At 33.3% G+C, this 14,490-nt stretch overlaps 2 protein-coding genes across 2 annotated transcripts; both read left to right on the top strand.

Moving 5' to 3' along the window:
- The first annotated feature begins 563 nt into the window (after nucleotides 1–563).
- Nucleotides 564–1,332, top strand: LOC131343163 (uncharacterized). The gene has a single exon (XM_058374604.1). The coding sequence runs from the start codon at nucleotides 599–601 to the stop codon at nucleotides 1,073–1,075; it is 477 nt and encodes a 158-aa protein (XP_058230587.1). The 5' UTR covers nucleotides 564–598; the 3' UTR covers nucleotides 1,076–1,332.
- A 4,332-nt stretch (nucleotides 1,333–5,664) lies between these two features.
- Nucleotides 5,665–7,781, top strand: LOC131343165 (uncharacterized). The gene is made up of 2 exons (XM_058374606.1): nucleotides 5,665–5,758; nucleotides 6,903–7,781. The coding sequence occupies exon 2, from the start codon at nucleotides 6,930–6,932 to the stop codon at nucleotides 7,389–7,391; it is 462 nt and encodes a 153-aa protein (XP_058230589.1). The 5' UTR covers nucleotides 5,665–5,758; nucleotides 6,903–6,929; the 3' UTR covers nucleotides 7,392–7,781.
- Nucleotides 7,782–14,490: the final 6,709 nt, after the last annotated feature.

Raw genomic sequence — 14,490 nt, 5'->3', positions numbered from 1 at the left:
GGTGATTAATGAGAATCTGAAAAAATAAAGTTGTCTTCTTGAATGTTTGGTGAGCTGAGGGTAACATAATTAAACATGTAATAGAAGGTAATAACACCTTTTAATGCCAACAATAGTGGCTTTGGTTCCCTTTTCAGTACCTGTACCTTTGTACTTATGTTCTAAATGTTTAATAAACTCCACTTGGAAATATAGGATTTAGTGCACCATAAACTATTATTTATGGAGCATAATTTAAGGGTAATTATCTTTTAGAGACATGTTATATATACAACTTTCACATTAAAGGTTACAAAAAGTGTACACTTGAGAATCCCACCCTGGTACCACAACAAATGGACATGATCTAGCTGTAAACTCTGCTGGCAGCCATTTTAAATCCAGAAACACTTGACTTGAGGCTCTAGTTACATTTTTACATCATTTACATGGTCAAAATACACTCATTTCTAATTGATCTAATTGGGGAGATGATAATTAATTCATGCTTGGTGATCGTAAGCTTCCATTAGTCTTTTAACTTCAGTGCAAAATGTTTTTAAATAATAAACACTAATCTGCATTTTTTTACTTTTACAAAGGTCATTAAGCAGCAGATATGATGGAGCTCAACATTAAAGTCCTGAGCGGGGAAACGAAGACCGTGCACGTGAATCCAGGTGCTACAATCGGTCAACTCAAGCATAAAGTCGCCCAAATCTTTAATGCAAGTCCTCTACGGATGAAGCTTTCTGTCACCAATGGGCGAGTGGTGCAGCTGGACAATGACCAGATGACTGTGAACCATTATGGTCTGAGTTCAGGAGCCACCGTGATGCTGCTGATCTCCATGACTCCCGTACCACTTCAGGTGTTCGTGAAGAATGAGAAGGGGCAGACGAAGACATATGACATTACTGATGAAGAAACCGTCGATCATTTGAAGAGTAAGGTCCGCCGAAAAGAAGGAACACCAGAGGACCAGCAGCGGCTGATCTTCAGCGGTAGACAGCTGGACTCTGGCAGGAAGCTGCAGGATTACGACATTGTTTCTGGAAGCACCATTCATATGACCCTCCGTCTGCGTGGAGGCTGATGGGACAGAAACACTTGGAGATCATTTTAGCCTAAAAAATGTAACATGATTCATCTCGTAATGTTTGTTACAGATTACTGAGGTGTCTTCATTCTTTTTGCACTCAACTGATTCTTCTTTTCAGAAAGTGATTTTCTCCAGAATCATTTCTGAATATTCCAGAATCTTTTTCTATTCCATTATAGAAAATTATATTTATACCATTTTAAGTTTGCTTGCTTTACTGTTACATTTTTGCCTTTAGAATTATTTATTAGCACGTATTATAAATAATTTAAGAATAATATTTTTAACCACAGTAATAAAAAAATGAAGTTACTGTAATAGTTTATTTCCTTATGGGTGTTCTAAATGAATTAATTTCATTTCTATTTAAATAAAATGATTTATCAAAGTGACTCACTGATTTGCTTTGCCTTGGATCAACAAACTTAAAAAATTGTGTGTGTGTGTGTGTGTGAGAGAGAGAGAGAGAGAGAGAGAGAGAGATGTGATGCCTATGCAACTATAAAACTTGTACTTTTCTTGGAAAGTCACATTAATGATCCAGGATCATATCATAGATAAATATCAGTGTATTTAAAATATCAGCTCTTTGTTATAATCTATTCAATGTCAAAGTCAAAGAAGCTTTATTGTCACTTCAACCATATATGTCTGATGCAGTACACAGTGAAGTGAAACAACGTTCCTCCTGGAGCAGAGGTGCTACACAGAACAGAAACAGAGTACAGGTGACGCAGACAAACAGAGATAAACTATTCCTAAATCGGTGCATTCTTTACAAACTAAACATACAACATAAGTACACAGGATGACAAGACAAGACAGTGCAGACAAACAGGACACATAACACAGACAGTGTTAACAGTAGGTGCAAAAACAGATAGAGACAAGTTTAGGACAGTGAATATATCAGCGGAAGTAACAGAAGTGATTAAGTTATAACAGATACATTTAATTAAAATGACGTGTGTATTTAAATAATCAAAAGTGAACAGTTATAAATATTTAAAGTAACGTGTGCATGTAAACAAGACAAGTTTAGTGTGTGTGTGTATGTGTGTGTGTCCAGCTCAGTTCAGTGCTTTGTTGAGACCAGCTCTCCGCTTGTGTGTGTGTGTGTATCTGTGTGTGTGTGTGTGTGTGTGTGTGTGTGTAACACTGTGTCCAGAACAGTTCAGTTCTCTGTGCTGATGGCATTGTCTGTGGAGCAATTTAGACGATACACAAACTGCATGGGGTCTAGTGATGGTGGCAGCAGGTTCTTGATGTGCCTCATGACGAGCCTCTCAAAGCACTTCATGTGGAGTGCAATGGGACGGTATTCATTGTGACAGGACACTGGAGACTTCTTCAGCACGGGGATGATAGTGGTGGACTTTAGGCACAATGTTGCTATCATTATTATTGTTATTATTATTATTATTATTATTATTATTATTATTATTATTATTATTATTATTAGGGCCAGAGCACCGAAGGAGCCTTGCACCATAGGTGCGGAAGCACTATTGTTTTCGTTAGAATTTTATATTCTTTTTTTACATTTTTTTTTATCAAACTTTCGGGGTATTTTGGACCCCTTAACATGCTCAAAAACTCATGAAAATCAGCAGACAGGTTGGAATCTGCGGCCATCAGGACGTCACCGTGGCTCGGCCCTGGGCGTGGCACACACCCGTTACAGCGCCCCCTGGAACATCTTGCTGCATAGCTGATACACACTTGCACGTATCCATGTACACCTTGGTCCACACTTAGATCTCACTGAACTGAACAACTTTCACGTTGTCATTAAGTCTAATCCACAGGAAGTCAGTTATTTTGAGTTGTTTGCAAAACGCCCCAATGGAATTTGAAATACTCCTCCTAGGGAACTGATACAACCACCACCAAACCCAGGCTAATATGATCTCAAGACATTGATACAACCGCCACCAAACCCAGGCTAATATGATCTCAAGACATTGATACAACCGCCACCAAACCCAGGCTAATATGATCTCAAGACATTGATACAACCGCCACCAAACCCAGGCTAATATGATCTCAAGACATTGATACAACCGCCACCAAACCCAGGCTAATATGATCTCAAGACATTGATACAACCGCCACCAAACCCAGGCTAATATGATCTCAAGACATTGATACAACCGCCACCAAACCCAGGCTAATATGATCTCAAGACATTGATACAACCGCCACCAAACCCAGGCTAATATGATCTCAAGACATTGATAATGCAGAATTGATGAGGGACTCTTGATTTCTCAAACGGTTCAGCCGTGAGAAGCCCTTAAACTTATGGCGAATAAAATGAAACAGGAAGTGGCTAATAACTTCTGTGTACATTAAGTGATCTACATGAAACCTTAGGATCATGTTAAGCATTGAAAGCTGATCACATTGATATGACAACTGTGAGTCTCGGTCATAGCGCCACCAACTGGCAGCCGGAAGTGTGTCACTTTTTGAAATCTCTAATATTTTCTCCCTTACTTTCATCTGATTCGGTTCAAAATCAGTCAGAATAATGACAAGACATGGCTGATGTGAAATGGTGAAGGAATTTTTGATAGGATCAAAAATCACAGGATCTTGTGACACAACATACATATAGCATTACATATAGAAAAAAAAAACAAATTAACACAAATCAGTCTCACAAGTTTCTTTTCACTGCAGCAAAAGAAAACCAAAAAAACACAGTCCACCCCGGGGATCTGGAATGAAGGCAAACTGTTTGTTTTGTGCAAAAGAAATCCCAAAAGCATAAGTGGTTCTTGAAAAAGATTACTAACTATTTTGTAGAATCGAAAGGATTTTCTTGAAAAGTTCGCCTTGAAAATGCAGTTGTAAGGATGTCCGCTACCAAATCGATTTCTTCTCCTCTGTCAGCCATTGTGAGTTAAAATATATATATGTTTAGTTTGTGTGGTTATCCAATCAAAGGACGGAAAATTGCTGACGTAAATGTATGCCTGCTAGATGGCCCCAGTGACACCAACTCGAAATCTGATTTCAACTCGAAAACTGATCTGACAGTTTCATTGCCACTTATTTTAAGCTCCGGGTGCCTGCACTATTGATTCTGAAGGCCTTAAAGGATAACCCTAACCCTTAAGGATAAATACTCTTATCATAAATATACACTACTGGAAGCAGTGCAACCGAGAGAAAAGCTGTGAAATGTAGTGAATAGACTATTGGGAATAATTTAATACACATTCATGGAAAAATATTTTAAATATATTAAAATGCAAGTCAGTGATTCAGATCACTGCTGTTTAGGCCAGCAGAGAAGGCCTTGCTGACCCTGACAGTCTGCCACTGGTATTGACATTCCCATAGCATCAGTCATGACGCAGCGTCGAGTTCCCTCGTAATGTTCCCTCGGTATGTAACCCAGTTCCCTAAGAAGGGAACGAGACTCTGCGTCACTGGCCACACCCCGAGCATCCTTTCGCACTTGAATGTGACATAGATCCCCTTATATGGACATGCTGGTGCATATTCCTCCATCACGTGTCCTATCTGAGCCAGTGAATTGGCGTGTGTGCACACGGAGCTTCGGACACACTGCCTCAGCAAAGTGTTCCCATAGTGTCAGTCATGACACAATGTTTCGTTCCCTTCTCAGGGAACTTGGTTACATACATAACCTGTTGTAGTTATTGAATATTGAAGAAACTACAGTAAATATTAGTTAATATCCTGGTCAACACTGCACATGTACAGTTCATGCATATAGTGATGTTTTCATTACAGTATAGTGCAAAACTATAAAATATAATACACAGTTACATGATTATCCTGGTCTATATTAGCAAACATGTAGCAAATGAGCTAATGCTAAATAAAAGCTAACAGATGAATGTCATTTATGGGCTTAACAATTTTTGTGGCTATATTAACACATCATATCAACAGTAAATAAACAAACAAACAAACAAACAAATAAATAAATAAATAAATAAATAAATAAATAAATAAATAAATATGGAAGCTGCCTGGAGACTGAGGTCAACTTGAAGTCAACCTTTGAACTTCAGATAAATCAGATCAAATCAGAACTTTAGTATTAGTCCAATAATAATTCAATATTAGTCCAGCACCACGTACTAAACTGAAATATATATTTTATCTGAAATAAAATCATCAGTATAGATGTGTGTAGTATATGTATTAATGTGAAGAGAAATGGGCAAATTACACCATATGGCTCTGAACATTCCAGAAGGTGTGCCATGGGGAATGTAGTGGACTTTCCCGTAACCTGACCCTTCACTTTACTGACGTCATTCCAATTCTACAGCCTTCACTTTACTGACGTCATTCCAATTCTAATTCATTTCTTTTCTCCAAAACTGAAACTTTTAAGTCCTGCTCTGGAGCGCCACACAGTGGTTTTAATAAAAAGGGTGTTACTTACATAAAGATGCTGAACAGAAACAGAAAGCCACTGACTAAGACGCCTAAAACGAATCTTAACTGTAGGGGCGGTGCTTGATCTCATTCTGCTAGATTTTCCATATGTCCTATTGGTTAAATTGTAAATAAGGGGCGTGGCCGTGTTGTGTTGATCTGTTGTTAAATTGCGGTCCGCTGGAAAAGAGACACAGTTTTGATTCTGGGAAAAGGAGACTGTGCAAAGAAAAGTACATCGTTTACTCTAAGGTAGGTTTTTCTCTCATTTTAATAATGTGTACTTGAATAATAAATACAAAATAAATTCTAAAAATGTTAAATATTATATTTTGATTCTGATTTGTTATCACCTGTCACACACAGGTGAACTAGTACATAATGTTATTGTGAATGGTATGAATGATCTCCTGTAACGTTATCTTTGACAATGATTCTGATTGATTCTTTTTGAGATTAAGCTCAGTTGACTCAGTTGTCGTGTGTTGTAGCATGGGTGAGATGGATTGTCCATCATGGAGAGCAGTTTGTTCAGTGACCTCCTGTTCCTCACTGACTCAATCCATCCCTTGTACACCCCACCACTGCAATGTCATCAGAACACTTCTGCAGGTGGCATGAATTAGAGTTGTCCTGAACGTCTGAGATATATAGAGTGAACAAAAATGGAGACAGGGCAGTCCCCTGAGGTGCTCCTCTGTTACTGACCACTGTGTCAGACAGTGAGGCCCCCAATCACACAAACTGGGGCCTATCTGACAGGTAGTCAGCAATTCAGGAGATGGTGGTTGAGCTGACACCCATTATAAGCAGCTTCTCACTCAGTAGGAATAGTTGGATGGTGTTGACGGCCCTATAAAAATAAAAAACATGGAGTAGGTCCAGTGCAGGTTTCACCTGTGGTACCAGGTGGGCTAAAACTATTCTCCCCAACACCTTTGTGACATGTGACCTCAAAGCAAATTGGTCTGTAGTCTCTGAAGCCAGATGTGGTGGCTTTCATAGGTATCAGTACTTGATGTTTTCCATAGCACCGTTACCCTTTTCTGCATCTGACTCAGGTTGTAGATGTACTTCAGGATACCAGACAGCTGAGTAGTGCAGGAATTAAGAACCCTGGGACTAATACCATCAGGGCCTGCAGCCTTACTTTGATCAAATCTCTCCAGCTGTCTTCTGGTTCTGTCTCTTCATTTTTAATGTTAGCTAGTAAAAAGCAAACACTTATATCACAATTATTTAAAAGAAATACAAAACTATTTGTACAGTGATAATCGGTGCTAATAAACTTCCATTATTTGTTATTTATATTTGTCTCATAGCTTCTGTAAAAATGGTTATTGATGATAGGTCAAGTAAAATATTTGAATAAATCTGTATCTTTGGCTTTTTTTAGACACAGGTCATCAATAAGGAAAAAACAATGGAGCTCTTCGTCACAGACATAACTGTAAAAACGAAGCATGTGAATGTTCTGCCAAGTACCACCATCGGTGAACTGAAGCAGCACATTGCCCCTCACTTTGGGGCAAGGGTCTCAGGCCTGAAGCTTTCAGCCAGTGGTCAGATCCTGGACAATGACCAGAAGACTGTGAGCCAATACGGATTGAGTTCAGGAGCCACCGTGATGCTGCTGATCTCCATGGCTCCCGTACCACTTCAGGTGTTCGTGAAGAATGAGAAGGGGCAGACGAAGACATATGACATTACTGATGAAGAGACCGTCGATCAGTTGATGAGAAAGGTCCGCCAAAAAGAAGGAATACCAGAGGACCAGCAGCGGCTGATCTTCAGCGGTAGACAGCTGGACTCTGGCAGGAAGCTGCAGGATTACGGCATTGGTCCAGAAAGCACCATTTATTTGACCCTCCGTCTGCGTGGATAGTGATGAGATAAATCACATGTGGAGATCATTTTTGTCCTATTTAACACCGAAGGACAAAAGATACTACTACTACTAATAATAATAATACTTTACTGAGTATGTTGTATGTGATTTGAGTGATTTGATCAGTCAGCTTATTCTCCTATTTAACCACCATTTTAAGAAAGTAATCACATCTGGAAACCTCTGTACTTCTTATTCCTGACACACTTCTGCAGATGCTTTGGACACACACTTAGATACCCTACAGTAATGGCAGGGTTGAATGATAACAGCATAAATAGTCAAATTTAGTTACTGATTTTTTTATTGTTGCTATTTATTATTTAACAACACAATAATGTACACAACACAATAATGTACACAACACAACAATGTACATAACACAACAATGTAGACAATACAACAATGTACATAACACAATAATGTACATAACACAACAATGTACACAACACAACAATGTACACAACACAATAATGTACACAATAATGTACACAACACAACAATGTACATAACACAACAATGTACACAACACAACAATGTACACAACACAATAATGTACACAATAATGTACATAACACAATAATGTACACAACACAATAATGTACATAACACAATAATGTACACAACACAATAATGTACATAACACAATAATGTACATAACACAATAATGTACACAACACAATAATGTACATAACACAATAATGTACACAACACAATAATGTACACAATACAATAATGGACACAACACAATAATGTACATAACACAATAATGTACACAATAATGTACACAACACAATAATGTACATAACACAATAATGTACACAATAATGTACATAACACAATAATGTACATAACACAGTAATGTACATAACACAACAATGTACACAACACAATAATGTACATAACACAATAATGTACACAACACAATAATGTACACAACAATGTACACAACACAATAATGTACATAACACAATAATGTACACAAGACAATAATGTACATAACACAATAATGTACATAACACAATAATGTACACAACACAATAATGTACATAACACAATAATGTACACAACACAATAATGTACACAATAATGTACATAACACAATAATGTACACAACACAATAATGTACATAACACAATAATGTACACAATAATGTACGTAACACAATAATGTACATAACACAATAATGTACATAACACAATAATGTACACAATAATGTACATAACACAATAATGTACATAACACAATAATGTACACAACACAATAATGTACACAACACAATAATGTACATAACACAATAATGTACACAACACAATAATGTACACAATAATGTACATAACACAATAATGTACACAACACAATAATGTACATAACACAATAATGTACACAATAATGTACATAACACAATAATGTACGTAACACAATAATGTACATAACACAACAATGAACATAACACAATAATGTACATAACACAATAATGTACACAACACAATAATGTACACAATAATGTACACAACACAATAATGTACACAACACAATAATGTACATAACACAATAATGTACACAACACAATAATGTACACAATAATGTACATAACACAATAATGTACACAACACAATAATGTACATAACACAATAATGTACACAATAATGTACATAACACAATAATGTACGTAACACAATAATGTACATAACACAACAATGAACATAACACAATAATGTACATAACACAATAATGTACACAATACAATAATGGACACAACACAATAATGTACATAACACAATAATGTACACAATAATGTACATAACACAATAATGTAGACAACACAATAATGTACATAACACAATAATGTACACAATAATGTACATAACACAATAATGTACACAACACAATAATGTACATAACACAATAATGTACACAACACAATAATGTACACAATAATGTACACAACAAAATAATGTACACAACACAATAATGTACATAACACAATAATGTACACAACACAATAATGTACATAACACAATAATGTACACAACACAATAATGTACATAACACAACAATGTACACAACACAATAATGTACATAACACAATAATGTACACAACACAATAATGTACATAACACAAGAATGTACACAACACAATAATGTACACAATAATGTACATAACACAACAATGTACACAACACAATAATGTACATAACACTACAATGTACACAACACAATAATGTACATAACACAATAATGTACACAATAATGTACATAACACAATAATGTACATAACACAATAATGTACACAATAATGTACATAACACAATAATGTACATAACACAATAATGTACATAACAAAACAATGTACACAACACAATAATGTACATAACACAATAATGTACACAACACAATAATGTACATAACACAATAATGTACACAACACAATAATGTACACAATAATGTACATAACACAATAATGTACACAACACAATAATGTACACAATAATGTACATAACACAATAATGTACATAACACAACAATGTACACAACACAATAATGTACACAACACAATAATGTACATAACAATAATGTACACAACACAATAATGTACATAACACAACAATGTACACAACACAATAATGTACACAACACAATAATGTACATAACAATAATGTACACAACACAATAATGTACATAACAATAATGTACACAACACAATAATGTACATAACAATAATGTACACAACACAATAATGTACATAACACAACAATGTACACAACACAATAATGTACATAACAATAATGTACACAACACAATAATGTACATAACACAATAATGTACATAACACAACAATGTACACAACACAATAATGTACATAACACAATAATGTACAAAATAATGTACATAACACAATAATGTACATAACACAACAATGTACACAACACAATAATGTACATAACACAATAATGTACACAACAAAATAATGTACACAATAATGTACATAACACAATAATGTACATAACACAAGAATGTACATAAAACAACAATGTACACAACACAATAATGTACATAACACAATAATGTACATAACACAATAATGTACACAATAATGTACATAACACAATAATGTACATAACACAATAATGTACACAATAATGTACATAACACAATAATGTACATAACACAATAATGTACATAACACAACAATGTACACAACACAATAATGTACATAACACAATAATGTACACAACAAAATAATGTACACAATAATGTACATAACACAATAATGTACACAATAATGTACATAACACAATAATGTACATAAAACAACAATGTACACAACACAATAATGTACACAATAATGTACATAACACAATAATGTACATAACACAATAATGTACACAATAATGTACATAACACAATAATGTACATAACACAATAATGTACATAACACAAGAATGTACATAAAACAACAATGTACATAACACAATAATGTACACAATAATGTACATAACACAATAATGTACATAACACAAGAATGTACATAAAACAACAATGTACATAACACAATAATGTACACAATAATGTACATAACACAATAATGTACATAACACAATAATGTACACAATAATGTACATAACACAATAATGTACATAACACAAGAATGTACATAAAACAACAATGTACATAACACAATAATGTACACAATAATGTACATAACACAATAATGTACATAATACAATAATGTACACAACACAATAATGTACACAATAATGTACACAATAATGTACATAACACAATAATGTACATAACACAATAATGTACACAATAATGTACATAAAACAACAATGTACATAACACAATAATGTACACAATAATGTACATAACACAATAATGTACATAATACAATAATGTACACAACACAATAATGTACACAATAATGTACATAACACAATAATGTACATAACACAATAATGTACACAACACAATAATGTACACAATAATGTACACAATAATGTACATAACACAATAATGTACACAATAATGTACACAATAATGTACATAACACAATAATGTACATAACACAATAATGTACATAACACAATAATGTACACAATAATGTACAAAACACAATAATGTACATAACACAATAATGTACATAACACAACAATGTACATAACACAATAATGTACACAATAATGTACACAATAATGTACATAACACAATAATGTACACAACACCATAATGTACATAACACAACAATGTACACAACACAACAATGTACAAAACACAATAATGTACATAACACAATAATGTACATAACACAACAATGTACATAACACATTAATGTACACAATAATGTACATAACACAATAATGTACACAACACCATAATGTACATAACACAATAATGTACACAACACAATAATGTACACAACACAACAATGTACAAAACACAACAATGTACATAACACAATAATGTACACAACACCATAATGTACATAACACAATAATGTACACAACACAACAATGTACACAACACAATAATGTACACAACACAATAATGTACACAACACAATAATGTACACAATACAATAGTGTACATAACACAACAATGTACACAACACAATAATGTACACAATACAATAGTGTACATAACACAACAATGTACACAACACAATAATGTACACAACACAATAATGTACATAACACAACAATGTACACAACACAATAATGTACGTAACACAATAATGTACACAACACAATAATGTACATAACACAACAATGTACACAACACAATAATGTACATAACACAATAATGTACACAACACAATAATGTACATAACACAATAATGTACACAACACAATAATGTACATAACACAATAATGCACACAACACAATAATGTACACAACACAACAATGTACATAACACAACAATGTACACAACACAATAATGTACATAACACAACAATGTACACAACACAATAATGTACATAACACAATAATGTACACAACACAATAATGTACATAACACAATAATGTACACAACACAATAATGTACACAACACAATAATGTACATAACACAACAATGTACACAACACAATAATGTACATAACACAACAATGTACACAACACAATAATGTACATAACACAATAATGTACACAACACAATAATGTACATAACACAATAATGTACACAACACAATAATGTACATAACACAATAATGTACACAACACAATAATGTACATAACACAATAATGTACACAACACAATAATGTACACAACACAACAATGTACACAACACAATAATGTACATAACACAATAATGTACACAACACAATAATGTACACAACACAATAATGTACATAACACAATAATGTACACAACACAATAATGTACATAACACAATAATGTACACAACACAATAATGTACACAACACAACAATGTACACAACACAATAATGTACACAACACAATAATGTACATAACACAATAATGTACACAACACAATAATGTACACAACACAACAATGTACACAACACAATAATGTACACAACACAATAATGTACACAACACAATAATGTACATAACACAATAATGTACACAACACAATAATGTACACAACACAATAATGTACACAAAACAATAATATACACAACACAATAATGTACATAACACAACAATGTACACAACACAATAATGTACATAACACAACAATGTACACAACACAATAATGTACATAACACAATAATGTACATAACACAACAATGTACACAACACAACAATGTACACAACACAATAATGTACATAACACAATAATGTACACAACACAACAATGTACACAACACAATAATGTACACAACACAACAATGTACACAACACAATAATGTACATAACACAATAATGTACATAACACAACAATGTACACAACACAATAATGTACACAACACAATAATGTACACAACACAATAATGTACATAACATAATAACACAATAATGTACATAATACAATAATGTACACAATAATGTACATAACACAATAATGTACATAACACAATAATGTACACAACACAATAATGTACATAACACAATAATGTACATAATACAATAATGTACACAATAATGTACATAACACAATAATGTACACAATAATGTACACAACACAACAATGTACATAACACAACAATGTACACAACACAACAATGTACACAACACAATAATGTACACAATAATGTACATAACACAATAATGTACACAACACAATAATGTACATAACACAATAATGTACACAACACAATAATGTACATAACACAATAATGTACATAACACAATAATGTACACAACACAATAATGTACATAACACAATAATGTACACAACACAATAATGTACACAATACAATAATGGACACAACACAATAATGTACATAACACAATAATGTACACAATAATGTACACAACACAATAATGTACATAACACAATAATGTACACAATAATGTACATAACACAATAATGTACATAACACAGTAATGTACATAACACAACAATGTACACAACACAATAATGTACATAACACAATAATGTACACAACACAATAATGTACACAACAATGTACACAACACAATAATGTACATAACACAATAATGTACACAAGACAATAATGTACATAACACAATAATGTACATAACACAATAATGTACACAACACAATAATGTACATAACACAATAATGTACACAACACAATAATGTACACAATAATGTACATAACACAATAATGTACACAACACAATAATGTACATAACACAATAATGTACACAATAATGTACGTAACACAATAATGTACATAACACAATAATGTACATAACACAATAATGTACACAATAATGTACGTAACACAATAATGTACATAACACAATAATGTACATAACACAATAATGTACACAACACAATAATGTACATAACACAATAATGTACACAACACAATAATGTACACAATAATGTACATAACACAATAATGTACACAACACAATAATGTACATAACACAATAATGTACACAATAATGTACATAACACAATAATGTACGTAACACAATAATGTACATAACAC

This window comes from Hemibagrus wyckioides, linkage group LG22, assembly GCF_019097595.1.
Source record: "Hemibagrus wyckioides isolate EC202008001 linkage group LG22, SWU_Hwy_1.0, whole genome shotgun sequence".
Classification (NCBI taxonomy): Eukaryota; Metazoa; Chordata; class Actinopteri; order Siluriformes; family Bagridae; genus Hemibagrus; species Hemibagrus wyckioides.
The sequence above is the reverse complement of the archived record's forward strand: the minus strand, read 5'-3'. Positions and strand labels throughout refer to the sequence as shown.

Coding starts and splice junctions, on each gene's coding strand:
- LOC131343165 (XM_058374606.1), top strand. CDS start 6,930: ATGGAGCTCTTCGTCACAGACATAACTGTAAAAACGAAGCATGTGAAT.
- LOC131343163 (XM_058374604.1), top strand. CDS start 599: ATGATGGAGCTCAACATTAAAGTCCTGAGCGGGGAAACGAAGACCGTG.